At 41.5% G+C, this 23150-nt stretch overlaps 1 protein-coding gene across 3 annotated transcripts in view; it reads left to right on the forward strand.

Annotated features, from left to right (window-relative positions):
- Window positions 1-23066, forward strand: part of rttn (rotatin) — a 30396-nt gene extending 7330 nt beyond the window's left edge. For 2 of the 3 annotated variants that reach the window (XM_046371320.1, XM_046371322.1), the window contains exons 16-49: window positions 15-131; window positions 683-822; window positions 1598-1769; window positions 1861-1960; window positions 2508-2593; window positions 3202-3319; window positions 4013-4109; window positions 4209-4277; window positions 4375-4566; window positions 5478-5720; window positions 6098-6245; window positions 7309-7475; window positions 8150-8369; window positions 9362-9496; window positions 9610-9720; window positions 10699-10857; window positions 11177-11254; window positions 11915-12116; window positions 12613-12710; window positions 12822-12909; window positions 13228-13429; window positions 13615-13705; window positions 14037-14187; window positions 14451-14588; window positions 16006-16208; window positions 16348-16453; window positions 16583-16680; window positions 16915-16992; window positions 17439-17565; window positions 20272-20453; window positions 20876-21149; window positions 22350-22453; window positions 22704-22773; window positions 22899-23066. In XM_046371320.1, the coding sequence (XP_046227276.1) occupies window positions 15-131; window positions 683-822; window positions 1598-1769; window positions 1861-1960; window positions 2508-2593; window positions 3202-3319; window positions 4013-4109; window positions 4209-4277; window positions 4375-4566; window positions 5478-5720; window positions 6098-6245; window positions 7309-7475; window positions 8150-8369; window positions 9362-9496; window positions 9610-9720; window positions 10699-10857; window positions 11177-11254; window positions 11915-12116; window positions 12613-12710; window positions 12822-12909; window positions 13228-13429; window positions 13615-13705; window positions 14037-14187; window positions 14451-14588; window positions 16006-16208; window positions 16348-16453; window positions 16583-16680; window positions 16915-16992; window positions 17439-17565; window positions 20272-20453; window positions 20876-21149; window positions 22350-22453; window positions 22704-22773; window positions 22899-22978 (4644 nt within the window). In that variant the 3' untranslated portion in view covers window positions 22979-23066. The remainder of the gene's footprint in view (window positions 1-14; window positions 132-682; window positions 823-1597; window positions 1770-1860; window positions 1961-2507; window positions 2594-3201; window positions 3320-4012; window positions 4110-4208; window positions 4278-4374; window positions 4567-5477; window positions 5721-6097; window positions 6246-7308; window positions 7476-8149; window positions 8370-9361; window positions 9497-9609; window positions 9721-10698; window positions 10858-11176; window positions 11255-11914; window positions 12117-12612; window positions 12711-12821; window positions 12910-13227; window positions 13430-13614; window positions 13706-14036; window positions 14188-14450; window positions 14589-16005; window positions 16209-16347; window positions 16454-16582; window positions 16681-16914; window positions 16993-17438; window positions 17566-20271; window positions 20454-20875; window positions 21150-22349; window positions 22454-22703; window positions 22774-22898) is intronic. The other variant, XM_046371321.1, reaches the window with a different exon arrangement.
- Window positions 23067-23150: the final 84 nt, after the last annotated feature.

Raw genomic sequence — 23150 nt, forward strand, 5'->3', positions numbered from 1 at the left:
CTTGTGATCTATAGGTGAATGTTGCTGCCAAGGATATTCTGCTATTCCTGCTCAAGGGACGATTGATGATGACAGCGTCAACCTGGGACAGATTCAATGAGGCACTTTACCCGGTCATGCCCGTATTACAGGTGGTTTGCTCGCTGTAGAGGCTGTGTTGTATTTGTACTGCAGAGCTCATAAAGCAGCATCATGTCTGGAACTTATTACATTATTTTTATGGAGCGGGGAGAAATGCTGTATGTTCTCCACAATCAAGACAACAATGATCAAAAGTGCAATTTTAGCACTCTTGGACCACAAAAGACTGCATATTGAACTGCCAGTGGGAAAAATTTTGTTATTCTCTCATTTACATATTCTGTGCTATATTGTTTCCTTTTTGGGTGGAAAAAAACAAGCTTTTATTAATTGTTCAGTTTCAGGCAAGAGAAAGCCTGGAAATTCCTCATGAATATACATGAGATTTTGACTAGGCTGTCAAGTGTGATTTAATTCAAGGGGGCCATTCAGAGATGGGCCCACCATGTCAACAAGAGATGAAATGAAACCACCCGTAATCAAAACGATGCATATTTTATTTACTGTTGTTGCTTAGCTGGAATTCCCCATTGTTCAGTCCATTGTCTGCCAAGGCAGTCTGAGCATTGTGTGTGTGCGTGTGTTTCTGTGTGTGTGGCAGGGTTATGCCAGCACTGACGAGTCACTGGGAAACTGTGTCCTGCTGATAAGTGATATGTCGGACGTGGCAAGAGACGTCGTGTTTCCAAGCACAGCCAAGCTAAAAGCAGCGCTCCGACTCCTTTTCACGAAACAGCCCACGTGAGTCCTGCACTCGGGGTTCTTCTTTTGTCAGTGTTTATGTCTTGTTTGGGTGTTACGTGCGTGTCCAGGTGTGTGTTTGTGTATAGGTCTGTGGTGGTATGTTTCTTTTGTGTAATCTCTTGGGAGTCAGGGTTGCTGTGAAGAAGAAACTCTTAAAAGTCCAGAATATTCTGCAGCATGAGATGGACATATTACTGTTGTCTGTTACTGTCAGCTGATGTGCTCATCAGGCCATCTAAATGCTCTGTGAGGCCTGAAAGCAGCTATCCAGTCCCTGTCTATGGATATTGATAGAGATGAAAATTAACACCAGACAGAAACCAGACCAGAGACAAACTCTGGTAAAATTTGGCAACAGCTATTAGATTTGTCAGCCATTTTTGATAATAATAACAAAACATAATAATAAATAAATAAATAACAAATTGAGATTAATCGGATCAATAATTAAGAACAGCTAAGCAATAAAAGTGAGTTTTAGAGAGATTTAAAAGAGGACACAGAGTTTGCCTGCCTGAGATCCTCTTTTTTAAAGTTTTCATGGCATGTTTAAAAATGTAAGAAAAAAAACCCAAAAAAGACAGGTATGACATTCAGCCCTGAGTTGGTACTGTAAGGCAGACTTGCTTTATCGTCTGAATTGAGCTGTTTTAAGTAATTTTTAGTCTTTGTTCAAAACTTTATTTATTTTGAAAAAACTTTATTTTTATTTGTTTTTGATTTTTAATTAAATATTTAAAAGTTTTCTATAATTTCTACTCTTTATTAACAGTGTGAGAATAGCAGCAGTGCAACAAATCCTGTTCCACCTAACTAGCACTGATGATGCTAACACAGCCCGACCAGACTTGGACCAACCAATGGTCTCCTCACTTCCCAACCTCTTCTGCCTCAGAACCCCTTTAGACATCACGCTGGACACCCGCAACAAGTCTGTCCTGAAGGTATAAATCCAGAGACACAAAAAGAGCAACTCACTTACATACAGTTTAAACAAGTAAGAAATAAGGGCTTAACGTGTTTGACGGTGGCTAGGTGGAGTCGGTGGAGAAGCTATTTGGTATCCTGTCCTCAGTCACTGTTGACATCTCCTTGAGAAGATCAGCGGCAGAGCAGCTGTCTGTGGTCCTACAAGGTGAGTTGTCTGTAAAAGTTTGCTAATAATAAGACAGTATTTCATAACTCAAATTTTGTAATATTTTAATACATTTTCATGCTGAATCGTTGCTCTGGCAGACTAATATTTTTACATCAATCTACCTCTGTATTACTCTGTGAAGTAGACGCATACTTTAATCACAAACGGGATAATATCGCTGCAAAGTGTGAAAGCAGAAGGCAGTTGCTGGCAATTCACATCCCTCTAATAGCTGATTTGAGAATACTGAGTTTAATCTGCAGGCATCTAAAGTGCCTGAATTATCAAAGACATTAAAAAAAGTTTTAAACGTCTAAATAGAGTTTGCAATGAAATTGTATGTACTTGATAAAATAAATAAAAACAACTTAAAAAGTTTGTGTGATAAGTGAGAGCTCTCCCCTTGTGAAAACTACAGTTTGACATGACTGCAGCAGAGTATGTGCCTTCCCACCTCCATATGTTTTAGACAAGCATGAAAAGCAAATAGTTTACACAAATGTTTATTGTCAGTGTGTTGAATTGTGCTCTTGCTTCCCTGCAGACACAACAATGCACCCGGTGCTGAAGAATCTTGGAATAACAGACAAAGTCATTTCTTTTGTTATGGAGAGCGTAAACGGCAACAAGGTAAAAACTGTTCTGCTTTGGTAGAGTGATAAATAGATCTGTACTCAATGAACTGCTGTTGAAAGCCAAATAAAGACAAACCCATCATCTCATTAAAACATCTCCATGTGCTCCCATTTATGCACATGTTCTTTTTTATATGTGCTCATGTGAGTACGTGTGTTGCCAGCGGATGTGGAGGAAACCCACTGAGGCGTGCATGATAGAAGGATGAAATGGCCTGTGTTAATAGTGTCAGACAGGCCCTGGTCAGCAGTGATTTTACCCTCTAGCTACAGTCGCAGTCTGTTGATCATTCCCAGGCCTCGAATCAGAAGATGCTAACAGGGGTAATCGTCCAGCATGTCTGGCTACATTTAGGCAAAGGAACACGGCCACAGAGAATAACTTGTCTTAGCTAACAAGTGTGTAGGTTGAATTTAACTCTGCATTGTGTGCGACTTGCACAATCACATCATTTGGACTTTGTTTATGTGAAGAGACAGTTTAGAGACTGTGCATTTGTATCTGAAAGACACAGAAGCAGGAGGAGTCAAAGAGATTGTGTGTGGTTGTTTGTGTTTTTCCTGCAATTAAACGCTGATTGCATATGTTGCTGATCTCCCCAGAGCTTAGATTGCCTGCTGGAGTCTTGTGTATGTATCCTGAGGAAACTGGTGTATGCAGATCCCTCTCTGAGGCACAGCCTGGCACAGCACAACCTCCTGCTCCTCGCACTGCTCAGGGGTACGTTCACAAGACATCTCATTAAGTAACAGCTATCCGCGTTGTGTTGTGTAGCTCGGGGGCACTTTCTCGAAAAAAGATGACAAATCATCCATTGATGCATTGCTATTAACCATGTTGTCACGCTGCACTAAGTGGCATATTAGTATGATGCAACTTGTTGCCGTGGAGCTCAGCTCAACACCAGTGCATTGTTTAGAGCTTTGTCTGCTATACTTTTGCATTTTTTTTTTTGCATTAATTTGTAGCTAAATTGTCAGTCACTAATTTTTGACTGGGGAGGCAATTATTGTTAAATATAACATTTTGAATGTGACTACCTGTATAGCTAGTTGTGGATTGATTGCACAGCCTAATTTAGACAGAAGTGTACTTTTTGGAGAGTTACTGAGGGGTTCCGTGCAAAACGGTTTTTATATATTACAGATGTAATGTCTGTACAACTCTGTTTAAAGTACCTCAGTTGCCAAATTTCAGAGTAATCATGTCATAATGTAATCAAAGCTTGACGCAGGCTGGCAGTCTCACTGGGGGTTTCCAAACTTCAATTTTGAAATGAGTTTTTAAGCGTTTGTCGAAGCGACTGTCTCAGATGGAATTTAAAGTGTAAAATCCTTATAAATGTATTCATGAAGGCAAGTGATACAGTTTAGGGAATGGTGCTAAATTGTACATGTTGTGTCTTCATTATAGCATCTTTGATACTGAAGGAGAACAACGGCAATGGAAGTGAGATCACTGTCCTGATGAGTTTACTGCTATTTGATGAGATTGCCAGTATTGAAATGTGGTGAGTTTATTTTTCCTCTCTTTGAGCTTTCTATGCCTCTAAACTAACTGTGCCTTCATTCTGTATTTTGTTCTGTACTGCCTGTTTTTTGTATCATAGCAGGTCTGACAAATCCAGCGCAGGTGTGACCCCTGCCCCATTCTCCCTACCACTGTCAGTAATACGCAGGTAAACTGATGCATGAACACTCTTACTTAGGTTGCAGTATTTTTTTAAAGGTCCCTTTCAAACTATTCAAACTGTGTTCCCATTTATTTCCTCCTAGGTACAACATCCCATTCAAAGCAGCGACTCATCACGCTGTCAGCCCGTACTGCTGTGTCCTGCCTCCTTCCTGTGACCTCCTGACCCTAGCACCCACTCGCCAAGCCCTTCAGGTTGCCTGGAACATCGCATGGCATTCTGGGATAGACAACCTCCTTGAAGAGCGGCATGGCGTCTCAACCGATGTCACTCAGTGAGAACCTTAATGTTATTCTTATGCATGCAGTAGGTTGTTAGCATAATCTTAAATTGTACTGGAGTCTGTTGTAATTTGTGTAAAAAAAAAAAAAACAAACACAAAAAAACATAATTGAAAAAGATTGAAGACCAAGGCTTCTGTATCAAGAAAATGTAAGTTGTCTTTCATTGGAGGATGAAAGTATGAAAGTAAGTACTGTATATTCTTTTATCTATTAATTTTTCATGTTTTTTTGCAAGAGTTTGACAGTATTTTTAAATAACAGTGCACAGTATTTCCCTAGTGTGAAACTCTTATACAATGTTCTCTCTAGTGGAGAACTGCAGTAAAGAATTAGTGTCAGAGGCTTGGCGCCTTGTGTTTCATCTGTTTTCATTTACTTCTAATGTAACCTAATTCAAACAGATGAGAATGTCTCTCAGTTTTAACCAGTTTGATTACAGCAAAGATGTTTAAAGCACACCATAGATGGATCAATCCACCAGAAGCTAAATTTGATATTGTGCTATGACTGGGAGAAAGAATACTTGTTTAAGATGGATGAGTAAATGAAAATGGAGAGGTATCTCAGAGTACTTAATCGCTGACAATTTTGTTGTCTTCTTACAAAGTTCATCTTTTTTGTCCAATTTTTAAAGTTTCCTTGAGTATTGCTATTGCTAGTATGTCTGTCTCTGCTTCTAGTTTATTCAGTTTCATGTAATTCTCAGAAAACATCTTTCTTTGGATGACTCATAAGTGTCTCATCCCTGCAGATTGGTGATCAAATATGTTCGTTAATGCAGTCATTAGTATGATTCTGGAGATGCTACTTATGCAACTCACTTGTCAGCACATCAATAGTCATGTAATCTGATTTTGAAGGTGTGTTTGGTTTTTTTTCTTCTTTTTTTTGTTTCCCACAGATTTCATCCTGACTTGAAGCTGTCAGAGGCACAGGTTCTGTCGCTGCATGCAGTGCACCTTCCCACTGCACTGCAGGACTGCATCCAGGGCATCGTCACGGCAGCAGGGCACAACTCGGTGACCTCTGCCCTCTCCAGGCTTCGCCTCTATTTACTTATTGACAGACTAGCCCTCCCTCACGTCCCCACCCACAGCTGCAGAGACACCCTTCGCTCCCTCAGCTCGCAGGCAGCAGTGACCAGGTACAGTGCATACAGATTCATATACGTACTTAACCTTCACATGCTAACAACCAAGTCAGTAAATATGCAAATTACATGGAAATAGATTTATTGTGAACTAAATGTTTTTCCATGGCTCAGTGAGGACAGTGTGGTTTTATCTTTTTGTCTCATTCTTCACAGTTGACATCAGTTCATAGTGTCAGTTCTGTCTGATATGAGTGTTGAAGCTTCTTATGACAAACTGAAAGTGAAATCTTTGACAGAGTGTTTGATTTTATATTGTTTTTCTACATGATGTTTGTACTTTGGTAATTCGACAAATAATGAGTATTAAATTATCCCCTTTTAAGTTCTTCCCCTTTCACCACCACCTCTTGTTTGGTCTGTGTCTGCAGGTTTCTCCAAGTGCGTCCAGCCTGTGTGGAGGACGAGAGATTGCTTGTGGACATTGTTGCATTTTTGAATGCTTACTTCAAGCAGAACACTGAGTCTGTATGTCACAGAGAGGACCTGCACTGGATACTGGAGCTGCTTCTCAACCAGGTACAAATAATTTAACAACAAAGTAAAACCAATTGGCTTTAATAACAGTATGGTTGTTGTATAGGTACATAAACTACTGTGTATTACTGTTGTGTAGCTTGACTTTGGTGTGCGTGTGTGTGGCATCTCTGTTAGCCAGTAATCAGGTTAGGGTTTCTGCTCTCCAACACAGAGGGTTCTATACCCGTAATCAAAGCTTGAATAAATCACATGCAATCAGACAAGCCAAACGTATTACTCTCTCATACCGATAGAAAAGTAGTATCACAGCGTACCGCCTCAGACCTGCAGCAGAGATTATTTCCTGAGCTCTTAACACAAAGATGGAGTCATATTTTTGCCTGAGGAGAAGAATAACTGCGCTGTTTTAGTGAGGAGAGCTACTTTTAGGATTTAATCAGTCTCACCTTGGTTTCCTCATTAATGTGTGTGTAAACAATAAGCCCTCCCCTGGCAGCTAAAGCAGGCTCAGATTGAATGCCTGGTAGGGGTGAGCAGTTCTGCTCTGCTTCGACTTTTCTGTAATTACTGAGCTGCTTCAGGAACATCTGTCGCTCTCTACGCTTGCATTAACTAACTACTGTGAGTGCACTGCACAGGAAGAGTTTCTGCATGTTTGGCGTTCCTGCTTCTCAGCTCGTGGGGAAACATGGGTGGTCTTATGAAGGAGGTGCTTGTTCAAATGCTCACCAGTCAAACTCCTCTGCATCTTCCCTCCATGGGTCGATTTGTTTGAATTTAGAAAGGTCAGCAGAAAGATTCATATTTACTATTAATTCCACATAATCCACTAAAGTTAATCACCCCTCTGAGCAAGGGATGTACTTTTAAGCTGTGTATGCAGTTAACAGAGTCTGAGGAGGTATAAAAGGAAGAAAAAAAATGGTAAAGATATTCCTAAATTGTCAAAAGAAACATTTAAAGGAAAGGAAAATTAAGTTAAAAAGAGACCAGCTTAAGAAGAACACATTTTGAATGGAATAAATCCAAAAATAATTACATAAGATCAAAAAACAAACCAGCCAAGAAGTTGATAATGACCATTCATCCATCAATCACTCAGGAAACCGAGTCCCTTCTTAATTTGCTGCTCGGCGTGGAGACCCAGACCCCAGCTCAGAGCTCGGGACAGCCAGAGGAACTGAAGAACCACGTCAGCCAGAAACTGCAGAGAGAACTCACCAGCTTCTTTAACCTCTTGCTTCTCCGACTGACCCACACCACTGACAGGTTGGGTGATTTCACACGAAAAGTCACAACACAATGGTTCACTTCTTCAGTTCTTTATTTTCTTTGTGTCTTTAATTGCAATTTAAATATCTTTAAAGTTGTAAATTAAACAGTAAGAGATAATTTTGTTTCTTACATCATAATTCTAGAATAGGTAGGAATTTGGTTATTAAACATGCAGTGAAGTACTTAATGCTGCATTTACTACAGGTGCATCTCAAGGCCACAGAGGCACAGTTGACCCTCCAAGAGTGTGTTTCTGCTAGTGATATGCCACAGTATGATCTAATGAATTATTAATGAATAATAAATGAAAGAACTGCAATTATTACTCTGTTAGAGTAAGGGAAAGGTGAGTGCACTCTCATGTAATGCTATTCAGCCTTCCTGTGGAGTGTGATTAACATCATCAGGATGAGAAAAAGATGCTGAAATGTTTTTGCACTGTAGGGGAAGTTTTTATTTCAGTTAATTTGTGATGAAAATCCTGCTAGCTTAGTCCTTTTACAGGAAAATGAATGCCAAACATTTGAACATTTAATCATGATAAAGAATTTGTATGGCAGTTGTTATTATTATCTTTATCTTTTCTCTTGCTTTTTACTGCCTCTTGCCTACCCTTCTGTCTGCTTGTTTCTCTCTCTTTCTCACTCTGTCCTTTCCTGTCTGTCCAGGCATTGTCTGGCATTAGCAGGCCCCTTCAAGAGCCAGCTGGCAGTCCGTTTGCTTCAAAGCCTGCGGGTGTCTGACGCCCCACGTTTCTATGGTCTTCCCAGCCTGGAGAGGACACTGCAGGGCATGGTCAGCCTGACTGCCCAGCCTGGCTGGAGCTCCCACTGCCTTGACCTGGAGCCTGCCCCACTCTGCTCCAAGTATCTCAGTGGGCTATTGGAGGTGAGTGTCTGTGTGTGCCATGTGTGTGAATTTCATTGCTTGAATAGCATGTGTGCATATGCAAGCCTCCCACCCGCTCATCAGAGCTGAGACTTTCTACAGAAATTAACAAAAGGAAAAGCACAGTACTTTCTGAGGAATTAATTAAAATTAAACAGAATTTGGTTACGGGACATGAATTGCAATAGGTAAAAATCTCATTGATTAGGTGTGCCACACTGTGAAGATGCTGATGAGATTAATCAACCTTGAATATTCCATCTGTTCACTTGTTTAACAGTCCATAAAACGATAGTGTAACACAATGTGGACCAGCTTGTGCAGCAGACCTCAGCACAGAGGTGTCCAAACTTTCATTTTTTGATTGGGAATGAAGACCCCTGTGTAATATACTTTTGTGTTTACACAGTACCCATCCTTGTTCATTTGGTTTGTTTCAATGTGCAGCTTTCATGGATATGAAATATGATTACATGAAGATGGAATGTTAATTTCCTTTTTCAGTCAAGCTCTCTGGTGCCTACTTCCATCTCACTGATCCCAGTCAGAACCCTAACTCTTTCACCCACCATCTTGTCAGCCCCTCTGATCCACCTCTCACCTGGTACTCCTGTCACTGTAGGGCCCTTAAGCTCAGCAGGCCTTGGGCTCCCCTCTCTTCATCTGCTCTTCAGTGTACTCCCATATCCTGATGGCACATCAAAGCAAAATAATTAGTCTCAGATGTATTTGGTTTTGGATGATCTGAGTTGCATGACAAACATACAGTGATCACCAACTCGGAAACAAACAGTCTTTGTTCAGTCTTCTTTTCCTTTGGTATTCAAATGACAAACAGAAACCAGTAAGCAACATGTGTTCCCACCACTTAATAATGTGCAGCTATGTCTTTGCAGGATGAGAAACTCTGGATGGGAAACAATAAAACACATGACTGCACCAGAGCGCTCTTTAATTCTGTAAACCCAATATAATCTGTGTCCTCTACACAGGTGATCTCCTCCTTTTATGTTGAGTGGGGAGGCAATTCCTTGTCTTTCATGGGAAAAGGTGTGACCAAAAATGCTGTCATCTCCCTGCTTCACCTGTCCCATGAGATGATGGCCAAGAACAAGAACAAGGACAAGGCAAGTGTCAACAGTCTTCATTCTGCTGTGTGGGCTCTTCTTACACTGCACAGTATTAAAACATTTTGGAATGCAACTGAAAACATGTTTTTCTCTTACTTTGTCTGCGTCAGGACTTCATATCCCAGTGGTCTTTGGGGAATGAGGCATCTCCAGAGGAGGCTAGTGCCTCTCAGCTTGGTTTGGCTTGGCTCATCCCACTGTGGGTCGACAGAGATCAAGAAGTATGAATAGTCTCTTTCAGTCAATCAAACTTTATCTTTATCGCACCTTTCAAAGAAAGCCAATTCTAAACGCTTTCCAAGTGACTGACACATGGAGGCCAATGCACACTCTGTGATTAGTCGATTAGTCAATTAGACTGTTAGAAGAAAATTGCCAAATGTTTTTGTTGTGCTTTTTGAAACCGCTTAAAGAGAAGAACCAGAGGACTTAAAGCATTTCTTAGAGGTTGTCTGGTGCAAGGTCATGTAGTGCTTTATAAATGGGAAAAAAATATTGAATCGGTTATGAAAACTAACACGTAACAAGTGTAAATATTTAAAATTTGCTTATTTTGTGCTATAGTCAGCATGCATGCATCACAATTTTGAATTAACTGTAGGTGATTGACTGTGTTCTTTGGTAGACCAGAAAGGAAAGCATTACAATACTCTGGCCTGCTACATGTAAAAGCATGTGTAACTATTGTGAATTATTATTATTTATAATATTTGAATTAGAATTTATAACAATTTAAAAATACAACTATATATAGTGTATGACACTCTAGTTTTCACCTGTTCACTATTCATTCTTCAGCTCACACTCCATAAACTCCCCCATGTCATAAAATGAAATTTCTAGATGAATGACTTTTGGGGCAAAATAAAAGGAAATAGAAGAACTCACAGACGAAAGACGCACATGACAGCTAGTTGCACCAAATTCTCTGGCTGTCTCCAAAAATAAGTTCTCACACAAGTCAATCTAAGAGGCTCCCATGACAGGGTAGACTCTGTCTTTGCCATCATCAATTTAAATGCGAGTCAGCGCGACCAAATTCACGTTGATATTATTATGCATAGGTGTCTTGTAACATTAGCAGCATTAAAGTTTTTGGAGGTCTGTGGATGTTTGTACGCTTACACCATCTTTCTTTTCATATTTCTGCCTCTCTCCTCAAACATCCACCTGAATCTGCATATCACCTCTTATGTCAGGTGAGGATTGCCAGTTTGGGTTTAGGTGCTGCTCTTTCCTCTTTGCCCAGCGGGTGCCAGGCCCTGTGTGCCAGCTGTCAGAACATCAGCGGAGGTCTGTGGGGCACGTTGCTCAACATCCTCCTGGATCAGCAGGAGAGTAGCATGGTCCGCAGAGAGGTACGGTGTGAGAACTGCAATGCTGTACAAGCCACAAATGTTCTTTATCTATTGCTACACAGGAAATAAATGACTTCCTCTACAGATTTGTGGGTCAAAATGTATGTTGCTTTGACCTGATTACTCCCACACACCTATTAAAAGGCAAATTTAATTATTTTATCTATGGTCAGAGAATGTGGCTGGACTTTTATGTATTACTAGCCAAATACAGGCAGATGGCACTGTTGCTGATGCAGTCTAACTTGACCCAGAGTGGGCATGTCCCTGTTTTTCTTTTGTTTTGTTTGTGTGTGTGTGTGTGTGCGTGCGTATCCAGGCTGCATTTATCCTGCAGAACTTGCTGGTGATGCCCATGCCTGCCAACGCTGAGGAGGCCAAGGACTCCCACTGGCAGGTTAGCAGCTCTGCCAGCCAGTTAAAACACTTTAACAGACCATGAACTGTTTTCTCTCTCTCTTTCTCTTTCAGTTTCTCTTTGTTTCTGTCCCCTGCCCCCATTCCTCCCTGCCATTTCTAAATCTCTCCTCTCCCCTCTTTTTGAGCCCTGCAGGTTTCAGACTAGGGGTGTTGCTAGAATTCAGCTCTACTGGGGCGCACGCCTCAAGCTCTCACATCCAAAATAATTACGTTTAAATCTCTGTCAAGACACCAAAAGCATCTTAATTTGGGACTTGTAAGGGGAGTTGTATGTCAGAGGTGAAAAAAAATAGTATTATTTATTCTTATCTTTTAAAAGCAAGGTTTGTTGTTTACCAAATCTGATCTAGTTGTAATGCCAGAACAAAATTTAACATGACAGAGACAGAGTGTAAAAATTTAGTAGAACATAATGACAACAAAAGCTCACACAAAATGCCACCCCGCAGATGTGAAGTGACTGAACTGAAAGCAGATCTCAGTTTAATACTGAATGTGGAAAATGTGGATGTAATGACGTTAAGATGAAGTTAATCCACTTGGATTTTACCTTCAGCCATCTGTATTTAAGTTGTATATAACAGTTTGATGTGAACTCATCTCTCTGCATGTTTTCCTTGTTAACTCTCTCCTCCAGCACCCGTGTGTCCATGATGAAGTGTCTGGTGTGTCTTTGGTGGGTCTTCCAGCTCTGCAGGCTCTGCTTTACCACTGTCAGTACTTCCAGCATGTGGCTCTCTCTGCCTCCAGTTGTTACCAAGGCAGGTACACCTTCCACCTGCAACCCCATTGTCCTGACGCCACCAGCGGACCAAGTCCTCAAGAGAGCAATTCACTGGGTAGGCTTTTTTTGTGTGTGTGTGTGTCAATTTGATCATGTGGCTCTGAAGTGATATGATATTGTATTTTAGCCCTGCTTTTATGCCTCTGCCCTGCCGTTGGCTGTGACCGTGGAGTCTTCAAATTTGGCACAACAGTTCACTTTGACTCAAAGATGTACTGACGGGACAAAATCTTCAAATGGGGGTCTGTGGTCTAATTTGTGTGGGTATAGGGGTCCTTGTTGTGATCCACTGGTATAGATCTTTTGTGCTGCCTGGTTGAAGATGTGTGTGAAGCATCCACATTTTAGAATTTGCATTTGCTTTGTAGCATCATCCGTATTTGAAGCGTTATAGTCCACCTCCAACTGATTGGTTTTGCTGATGTTGAGCTTCAGGCGATTATTATTGCACCAACAAGCTGAAACTCGACTTGTATGTGGAGAAAAATGTGAAGTGGTAATTGTAGTTCTAGTGTACGTTTATGTGTCATTATGTGTGTATGTCTGAATAGATTCTGTGAATTCTCTGTGGCTTTGGAGAAGCAACCCTCCAGCGCCCACTGTCAACTCTAGCCGACCTTCCAGCTCTCTCTCCACATCTAGCACTGTGGTCAGCTATGCTCTTGTACCCTCAGAAATGCACACACATACACTGACATTTGGAAATAATCCGCTGCATTAAGTCAAGTGGATCCTCACATTTTCACGTTGTGCATTACAGATAAGGGGTTCAGGGTTACACACCCCTAAGGGTCCTTCCCCATCGAACATCACAGAAGATACCCCAGCCAGCAGAATGGTGGCTCAAGGTACTGCAGAGACAAATAGAGTGTGTGTATGTGCACACGTGCATTCACAATAATACTAACACATCATGGTTTCTGCTTACCACATAAACCTTCGCATTATTTTCCTTTAGAGCCTCACTGTGGTCAGTGATAATTATAAACTAAAACCATTCCCCACATTTGTGTATTTGTGTTTCTGTCTTGCATATACAATTTAGTATAAAGTTGTTCTCTTGTATTTTGGTTATGTGGTCAATCCATCTCTAGTGATGTGATTCACACAGTGCGTGAACCATTGCTGAGGCGTCTCTATTAGCTGTGTATTGATGTGTCTCATAGGCCAGAGTGACACAGACACCAGCGACTCAGCTGCTTCCCAAGACTCCCGCCAGGGTGAACCCTCAGCAGTGGAACCTGTTGGCATGGTAACTCCCAGCCTCATGACAGCTCACTGCGGTCTGCTGACTAACCTGCTGGCCATCCTGCCAGATTTCACCCTCACTGCCCTCCGACACAACCAGCTCCTCGAAGCGCTTGCTGGGTAAGAGGCCACATGCAGCATGAGTACATCCTCCACTCAAATGTGCTACTAATGAATAAAACATATTCTTTTTTGAAAATAAAAATATACTTTTATTAATTAAATAATGAATTAATCATAACCCTGATCCCCCCCTGGCTAATCTCTTGCTAAAATACACATTTCCCATCATCTTTCTTCCTCAGTTTGGTGCATATTGATCCCATCGAGAAATGTCTGACTGAGCTGAAGACGCCAAACATCCTACCAGGAGAGAGAGAAGACATCAAGGGCCAGGTGTTTAGACTGTGATCGACAGTTCTGAAGAGTTTTTCAACTTTTTTTGTTATTATGACTTATATAAAGAAAAGAAAAAACGTGGGTTGGTACGGTACAGTAGGAGCTTCAGTGCAGCGCTAGGGCACCACCAGACTGTTAGTGTGGGTGGAATACTCAACAAGCTTAAACTCAAATCACACTTTTGTTTTTGCAGCTTGGAAAATTAGGTTTTAAAAACACCCATTTCAATATTTTCCCTTAGCTTAGCTAGTCAATAAGTTTGTTAGATATTTGCATGCATGTAAGGTTAATCTGTCTTTTTTGGTATTATGTGCGTTTATGTTTCCAGCTTGTCATGTTACTTCAGTTCCTGTCCAGCTTCTCCAAACTGCTGCAGTTGTGTGTCACGGTGAGCCAGGAGCTTGTTGGCCAGATGGACTTCCTGAAAAAACTGTTAACTACTCTGGTGGCAGTGCTCACACTGAACACCAAAGGTTTAGGTGAGAGCCTAATGTTAAATTCAAATGGCAGTCATCATTTTTAGCAAATAAATTTGGTAATAGTAGTCCAAAAATATTTCTGAATGTTTTTTGTTATTCCATATATACTGTCACATATGTCACCGTTATTGATCTGTTTTAAACGCCATCATCAACGCTCCAAATGCAACTCTTACTCTTATATGCCTGACTCTGCAGTGTTTTCAGCAGTGTGATCTGTGACTGTCTCGTGTCAATTTGTGACTCACTCTTTCCCTCTTCAGATGCAGGTACCCGGGACGTGATTTGTGTGTGCTGGGCAGACGTGTTTATGCTCCTGGCTACTCTGGTGAGAAGGGACAGCTCAGCAGCATACCCATCTGTCTCTGCTGCGCTGGGGAGACGCTGGCGAACATTTGCAGGTATACAGATATTATGCTCTGTGTGTGTGCGCGCCTGCATGTGTGCAAAGAGTGTAAAAGTGACAAAATTAATTATTCTAGTTTAGGCTACAGAATTTGCTCTATAATCAGCTATTATGAATTTTTTCTCACAATTCATAACAGCAGGTTGATGTCTTTTTTGAAAGATTTGGATGTTTCATTCAGTTTAAGAAAACCTCTACAGTTAAAGAGTCAAACTCTTGATACATGATGAAATGGGGATGTAAAATTTTTATTTATTTATTTATTTTTTGTCTTTTTCAGAATCATAAGAACTGATAGTCATTATTAGTGTAATTATGCTGATTGCAATAACTCACTAAATAACCAGGATGAACATTTGAAGTACAGTATAATTATACAACTTGAATTCTGGTACAAAAAAGTAACTGTCATATTAACAAATTCATTGCATCCGTTTTCCTCTAATGCGTGGCAGGCCTTAGACAGGATAGAGTTGCTCTCTTTGTTCATCGAGTTTGGTATGCGCATTGACAGCTTTTGCGGGCACGCTGCCACCGGGGGCGATGGAGATGTGTTGGCTCCACTTTTGGGGAGCTCTCATGTCATCCCTCTTTTACAGCCAATGATAAAGACACATGCACCGGTTGGTCAGATGCACGTAAGCAGTTTCATGATTGGCTTCGAAACAAGCTGATGTAGCTTGACTCCACGTTGTCCAATACGCAGCAAACCTGACCTGTTTGATAAGGGATGGAGGATTTTACACATCGGTATTGAGCCATAGTCATAGCACCTCCTACTGGCAACGGGAAATAAGCCATTCGCTTTTCGTGAAACTTGTGCGGTCTGCACTCGATGTTCAGCACCATCATGTATTAGTATGTGTTCTCTCACCTCGTAGTCGACACAGGAAATGGTTTTGAACAGCTTCATACAGTGTCTGGTAGTTATGAAGACTGACGACACCGCTGCTCCCCTCAAGACCACGTGAAATGTGAGGGCCTGTTCAATGCTGCTTGCAGCTTTAATTACTGAGTGTATTAACATCCCTGAACAGATGCTAGGATAGGATAATTGCATCCTGTCCTTATACTACCTCTACTCCTCCTACTCATCTTCCTCTGTGATTAATGGCACAGCAGGGAAATCTGATGAGCCCAGTAAAAGATGAATGCTGAGCCTTTGTGCTTGTATTTATGTCTGTGTGTACATGTTTATGGTATCTGGGTGTCTGCATACACATTTAAATGATTAGTGTGTCTTCAGGCAGTGCAAACTACCTCAGTCATGGACAAATATCTTGCTGTCAAGGGATTTAAACAATGGATTTGCCTTTTTGTCTCATTGTTGATTCAGGGTGTGTTGCTGTTTCATTCATTAAAAGAAGGATATTCTCCCATCAACTCCTTTTATTTTCCTCGTGTGTCTGCAGGAACCTTATCAGTGTGTGTGAATGAGACGCTCCCAGACCCTCTACTCCACACAGAGGCTCTGCAGTTTCTCTCTACGGTTTTTACAGAGGAGGCAAAGAGTCAGAGCGTAGAGTTCCTGAACTCAGACCCTAATCATGTTACTGCTTTGTCTGACATTGTGAATGGCCCCTCAGCCAGCCAGCTGTGCGAACTGTTACTGCAGGTATGTGGAGGTGTCTGAAACCGCCTGAACTTTTTTATATACAGCGTTTGTTCTCGTGGCACAGTTTCAAGAATTCGAAAACTTTCATGCCATCTTGATAGTGTGTGAATGTGTTCATCTTGGCCTGTTTGACTGACAGAGTTTTGAGAAGATGACCTTTCAGAACCCTTTAAAGAAGGTGACTGGCAGAGCTCTGATGACTCTGCTAGCCTGCAGCCGCACAGCTCAAAGTCACGCAGCCAAAGGTATTTCCCCAAAACTTGAGCTAGAGTTAAGCTATGTACAAAATTTAAACTAGTGAAACACACATAAGTGTTTCAACATACTAATTTGAAATATTAAATCTCATCCTCATCCTTTTTTTTTTCTTTCAGCTGGTCTAATTGACAGCACTGTGGAGCAAATGAAGCAAGCTCACTCCCAGCTCCACCTGGAGTCGGTCCGACCCGGCAAGGCTTCTCATCGCAGAAAGGTGAGCAGAGACTGGCCAGAAATTTCCAGTCTCTGCGTTTTTATGCTACCTGTGCTTTTTTTGTCCATTGGATATTATAACAATCTGAATCCAACATGAGTGAGTTTTTATCTTTGGTAGTTCCCAGTCATTGTTCTCCTTTGCTGTTATGGAGCAGTTCAGATGAAGTAAAGGCTGTTTTCAACTTGAACATTGAAATATGTTGGTCTTTATTTTGTCTTTCTACATTACCAGGAAGAGAGCTGTTTAAAGGAAGTCAAGCTGACTGTGGAGATCCTGCGGAGTGCTCTTTACTGCAACGATGAATGCAAAGTGAGCCTCTGAGTCTACCTTTTAATTCCCAACTGCTAATTGATTTTTAATGGAACCTCAGAGTACCAGTTGCTGTGCCTGTAAATGAGATTTACCTAAATGTACATGATCCCGCTTACATCTCAGCAAGTTTAGCTTCTTAAACCCTGTAATGGCGTTACTTATGAAGCATATTAGCTGGTTTTCGTTTTCCAAGTGGCCTTTCTGTCACGGGTGTTTACCTTGGGTTAAATAGCCAGCAAAGCTCTACAGCGTTTACTCTGCTATTATTTCCCTCTCTGTGTGTTTCTCTTGCACACTTAGGAAAATATTGAAGCAATTTTGCGTTGATTACTGCCATCTGTGTTTGTGCTATTGTATAAATCATGTACATAAGTGTATGTGGGACTGTTTCCCAGTGTGCATGTGTGTATTTGTATAATCCATTTGTATTTGTGTGTGTGTAGGTGGTGGCCACAGGTGCTCGCCTGACACTGGCAGTCTATGCTCTTTGGCCTTGGCTCCTGATGGACGACTCCGCCATGGAGGCGGTGCTGGAGCTTCTGTGTGTCTACACAGCCAACTGCTCCACAGGTCTGTTTGTGTGTGCACTTCTGTCTGTATGTCTTAATGTGTTTGCGCAGGCACTGTGCCTGGCCCGTGCCTGCCCATCGCCTCAGTCTGCGGTTAGCAATCTGACTGAGTCACACGCATTTAGCACTAAGGACCCCATTGTTCTCTCCAGTAACCACTGAACCACATTGTGTCTCACTGTATAAGACCAGCGCCTGCTCGCCTGCCAGTCACAATGGGCACAGTGTCGAGATCCAACGATCAGGCTGCATGCCTCACTGTATGTATGGCAACGGGTTTCAGACCAGTAGGAGATGATGTGGGGAAGCACAGAGCATCTCTGTTATTGGTTTTCCATCATGAAAATGTAAGAATTGTGTGTGTGGAAATCACAACAGCAAAAGCTTGTTGAGTAGAGAAAAGGCAAGATTCATATGGGTGTGGGGGAGGGGCAGTAGGTATATTTTACTTTGATAAACAGCTCGTGGTCTCATTGATGTGTGTGTGAGAGAGAGACTGGTGCAGTTGTGCAATGGAAATCAGTTTCATCAGTACAGGAAAAGAAGTTTCATGTGCAACGCTTATGAACCTCTGTGTGTGTGTGTGTGTGTGTGTGTGTGTCTTTATGTGCATCTCTGTTTGATTGGCACCTGTTCCTCAGTGGGTGCGTTTGCTCTGATCTAAACTCGCTCGCTTTAGACCCCTCGTATGCTCAAGCTGTGAAGCACCAGAAATCCGGGAAGTCGGGCACAGTATTTCCCTAAAGGTTAACTGAACAGCAGGTTGTGTTCAGGCTGCATGCAGCCAGGCTTAGTATTACACCATCCACCCTCAGGCTACCATTTTGTCTCCTGAGACTGCTACATTTCTACTGAATGTTTCATCTTCAGTCTTCCTCCTTCATCCAGGGCTTTGTTTGCACTGCTAGTTCAAGTCAGACTTGTTTTCATCTGTGCCACACACATTTCCACAGATTTTTTTGTAGCAGTCCCAAAACTTGCTTCCGCAGGCACACAGAAAGTAAAAAAAACCCAACATGTTCTTTCTACACTTGTCTGAAATGATCAGTCCTATATGGTTGCAAAAAAAAAAAAATTTGAGAGATTTTTAGCAACAGTAGGAACGCCGTTCAGTGAAGTAGATCCATTATAAAGCAGAGCTCCCTTGTCAATTCTGATAGACCAGCTTTCTTGACAGGTATTGAGATAACCTCAGGCTACCATCAGCGTACGCCTGTTGCAGTATGTTAGCATTCCAGGATTAGTATAACCAACAAGCTGTCATGTTCTCCAATAAGCAACATCAATCAGTGTCAGACTGTGTCTTGTCAATGCTCTCTGTCTCAAGCTTGTTAATTTCTGTATTTTATATGGAATCTATAGCTGCAGCAATTAGTCTTGTCAGTTATGCTTATATGAGTGTGGTGCCGAAAAATATGTATATTTTTATATGCATCTCTCATTTGCGTGTTATTTGTGTTTACATTTCTGAATGGCTTTGTAGTAGAATAAAATGTAGCCAGAGCCTAAAGCTAAATAATTCCCCTCCCTCCCTCCCATAGTCAGAAGATGGTGCTTTTCATCATCAGTCAGGACGTTTTCATGGCGAGTGAAGATTAAATGCCAGTTTTTTGTTTTATTAAAAGTATGCAGTGGTGATGTTTTAAAGCAGTCTGATTCTACATGTGAGACCTTGGTGCTTGAATACATTTTGAATATTGTGTCTGTTGTGTCTCAGCAACTGTCTTTATTGTTGCCAAGGTGTAGTTTATTCTTTCTTTGCACAAGACGTCCAATCTTGCTCATCATTTTTATTTGGCTAGACGGCTTTTACAGCAAAACAAGCTGTGCATGCAGCCATGCAGAGGTGTTTTGGTGTAGTGGGCAGACAGCCGTGCAGCCTGACTGGTTGCTCTTTATTTTTTGTGGCTACTGGTGCCACCGGCTGGACAGCTAGCCAGCTTTAAGATAAACAGAAAGAAGCAACCAGTTCACCAGCAAGAAGGAGAGAGTGTTTTTGCTGTGTGTTACAAGGTTTGTACTGGACTTTTCTTGGTGGCAAGCACAGCTGCTAACAGTATGCAAAACTACAGTCCAATATTGAGGGATTACAAAAATGTTATGTTGACACTCGAACTAAATAGACTGAAGTCCACTGTTTGGTTGTTATTAACTGTAGTCTTCATGTAATAATGTCTCTTTTTTCAGAAGGAAACATTTTAACAATACAAACATTAAAATAGCATGTTATTAGCTCGGGCATAATATTTGCTGCCCCCACAATCCACTGCTCTGAGTAAGTATTGCCCTTAGTGAAAGAAGATGGAATAGTTGTTGTTTTTCAGCATACGCATGTCAATCAGCTTCACCCCTGACTGGCTTTCTTTCTCCGGGACACAAAGCAAGCTTGTGGACTGCATCATGCATTGATTATTGCTCTAGCTATTTAAGGCACAGGGTTAAAGCTGGAAAATAAAGGTTTCTTTAAAATAAACCTCCAGCCTTGATCTGCTGTTTGTTGTAATTACTGTGCATAATGTGCTCCAGCCCCCACACATTTTACACTATATGGCATGTGTATGCATGTGGGTCTGTTGGTGTGTGAGACACATAAATGACATAATGACTTACACACGGCCACATTATCTGCGAAACATGTTCTGCCGTGAATTTTGATTGGATGAGGTACATTGAGAAACTAATCATGGTTGTTTTGTTTTCCTTTCAGCGTGCAGTTCTCTTTGTGGCAGTGGCCCTGGTGTTGCAGCAGGATCTAAATGCACTCTGATGCACTCTGTCATGAAGCTGGCCTCAGGGGTCGCTCCTGACAACAGCCCTGTCCAGAAGCTGGCCTTCTCTCTCTTGGCCAACCTCGCCATGTCCCGTGACTGCCGAGGCCTCCTGCAAAAGGTGCAGTCCCGGTACACAGTGCACATAACACCGTGGACAAACCGTCCTGTACAGAAACTTGGAGACATTAATAGAAGTCTTGGTGATCATCTGTTTCATTCAGAATCAGCATCACTTTTCCCAAATGAGAATATTTGAAAATAAACCTGTCCCGATTAGCCAATTGAACAGTTTTCCTTTTAAGTTCCTTTTAACTGGCTGTGAAAAATAAATAAATAACTAAAGTGAGACATGCAGTGTTAACAGAATTTACAAATAAATTCTGTGACATAAGCTGTTCTTGCACCTAACATGTCTAAAATCTCGCCCTCACACTTCCACCATGGCGCTTGTGAAAATATTTTCTAAACTGGGGAGCAGCTCTTAATGATCTGATCAAATGACTCTAAAGCTCTTACAGTAAATGTCACTGTCATTCTCAGAATAATTTCCTTCAAGCCTTCCTGTCAGTGCCGGTTCCTAAGGCGGGTGGCGTTAAGGCCACGTCTGCAGGTTGCAGCGGCGGGAGCCTTCTGGACCTGTGGCTGAAGCTGCTGGTCAATCTCTCGTTCACGGACGACGGCCAGCAGAGTATCCTTAGGGTGACTGGAGCTCTGGAGCTGCTGGCAGACCTGGCACAGCACCGACGCCACGCGCTGCTCACCCTTCACAACCTCTGCTTCTGTCCTGCCAACAAGCCACATGTCATTGCCAATGGTATGAAAGGGAAACGGGATTTAAATATCTCCATCTATCACAGGGATATGAAAGTATCAGAGCAGATAAGAGGGAAGCAGATGTGTTGTCATCCTGCACCGTTGAATCTTCCCGCAGCCCACCTTTCACTTTTGCTTCTGTAAAAACGACAAACCACGGTCTGTGACTGTATTTCTGTTTAAATTCAAATTGGTGGTATTTTATCATTTGTGAAATAGTCTTATCATCATTACTATCATCTGATTGTATCAGCTGCTCTGTGATCACTCAGACTGAAGGCACAAAAAAGAGAATCACAGCATTCAATATTAAACACAGTTTCACAATTTGGCAAATGCGATGTCTTTCTTACTGTAAGTTAGATAAAAAGATGGACAGGGAGAAAGCTAGGCTAACTCTTTCTCTCCTGCTTCCAGTCTTTTTGCTCAGCTAACCGCCTCTGGGCTTCAGCTCAACGCGCAGAGATAAGAATGTTATCAATCTTCTTGTTCAGCTTTCAGTAAGCAAAGAAATTCTCCAAAGTGTCAAACTCATCCTTCAACCTGAAGGTTTTTCAGCACTGCCAGACCCACGGAAAATCAACATTTAAAACTTTTAAATGCTTTTAGTCACCTCCACCTCATTTTGGTTCCAGAAGTAAAATTTGTGGTTTTCCTTCCAGCTGCTCTCACAAATCCTTCCTAGTAAACAAGTGGCTGGTGAAGAAAGTTGAGCATTTACCGAGCTAAGGGCCACAGACACTTAATCCAAAACAAAGTGTGAATATTGGACGAAAATTTATCAGGTGGTCAGAAAAACAAGTGTAATAGGATGCTTTGTATCTGCTTGATTACAGGAAATGTGCAAATCATGCACGTGCCCCCCTCATATTGTGGGTGGGAGGTATGCGACCAGCAGACAGTATTCTTGTTTCCTGTGGAAATACCACATTTCCTCTGAGTGTTGTGCACAAACTGTGATCTCGATCACTCATGATGATTGCTATGACTCCATTTAAGAATAAGTCAAAATGTTAAATTAATGATGCCGTGAGGTATGAGGAAATGATCCGCATAATGAGATGTTTATTACATAGTTCATCAGTTATTGTTATTGTCCAGGTCAGGATTTTTCTGTATTTTGATATTATGTCTGTGTTGATCAGTAGAATCCTTCTTGTCATTGCTTTCATCTCTGATTATCTGCATATCATTCTTCAAGACAAAGCCATGAAGATACTGCTGTGCTGTCTGGACAGTAAAGATTTGGAGACTCGCTGTATGGGAGCTTCTGCACTGTGGGCGTTGCTCCATAACAATCAAAGGGTACAACCACACATGAATACACGCATTAAATCTTTATTTTAGTGACAGATTTTACTGGCTACTATTGGAGCTTATTGGTGGTGTATGTCAAATGAAATCTTCACTCTGGTATGAGTCAGCTTGAAGGCCTCCTTCTCTTCTCACATACAAAGGAAATGATCCACCTTTTATCTTCTGCATATAAAGAGAAATGTCCAGGTTTCAGGCTCATCAGCTCTTTCTAATCCGTCTTTCTAATTTCCCCTCAAAGGCCAAGACTACTTTGAAGTGTCCCTCTGTTCGACTGAGAATTGAGGAGGCGCGTACCATCTCTAAGAAGGGTATGCATTTATTCTCTTTGATGACGATCACGTATCAGCAACTGTCACGGGACTCAACATCAGACTGTTAGGTTTTGCATGTCCACTTGTTCATGATTGTGCTTTTTTCCTCCTACAAACCACAGATGCAGAGAACAAGCAGGAGCCTTTGTGTACCCACCTGTTGAAGTGCCTCGAAAACCTTTCTCAGCTGCTAAATAACTGATTGTATTTATATTGTTTGTTTTGAATCATGTTCTAAATTCATTAAATCTAAATTTAATTTGATATTAAAGAGCCAAGTTGAAAATGTATCTACTGTCTTGTATGGTGTGATTTCACTCAAAACTCAAATCATACTTTGTTTTTACTTACTTTTGTTGTTGTAGTTTGTTTGT

Source organism: Scatophagus argus, chromosome 18 (genome assembly GCF_020382885.2).
Source record: "Scatophagus argus isolate fScaArg1 chromosome 18, fScaArg1.pri, whole genome shotgun sequence".
Taxonomy (NCBI): Eukaryota; Metazoa; Chordata; class Actinopteri; family Scatophagidae; genus Scatophagus; species Scatophagus argus.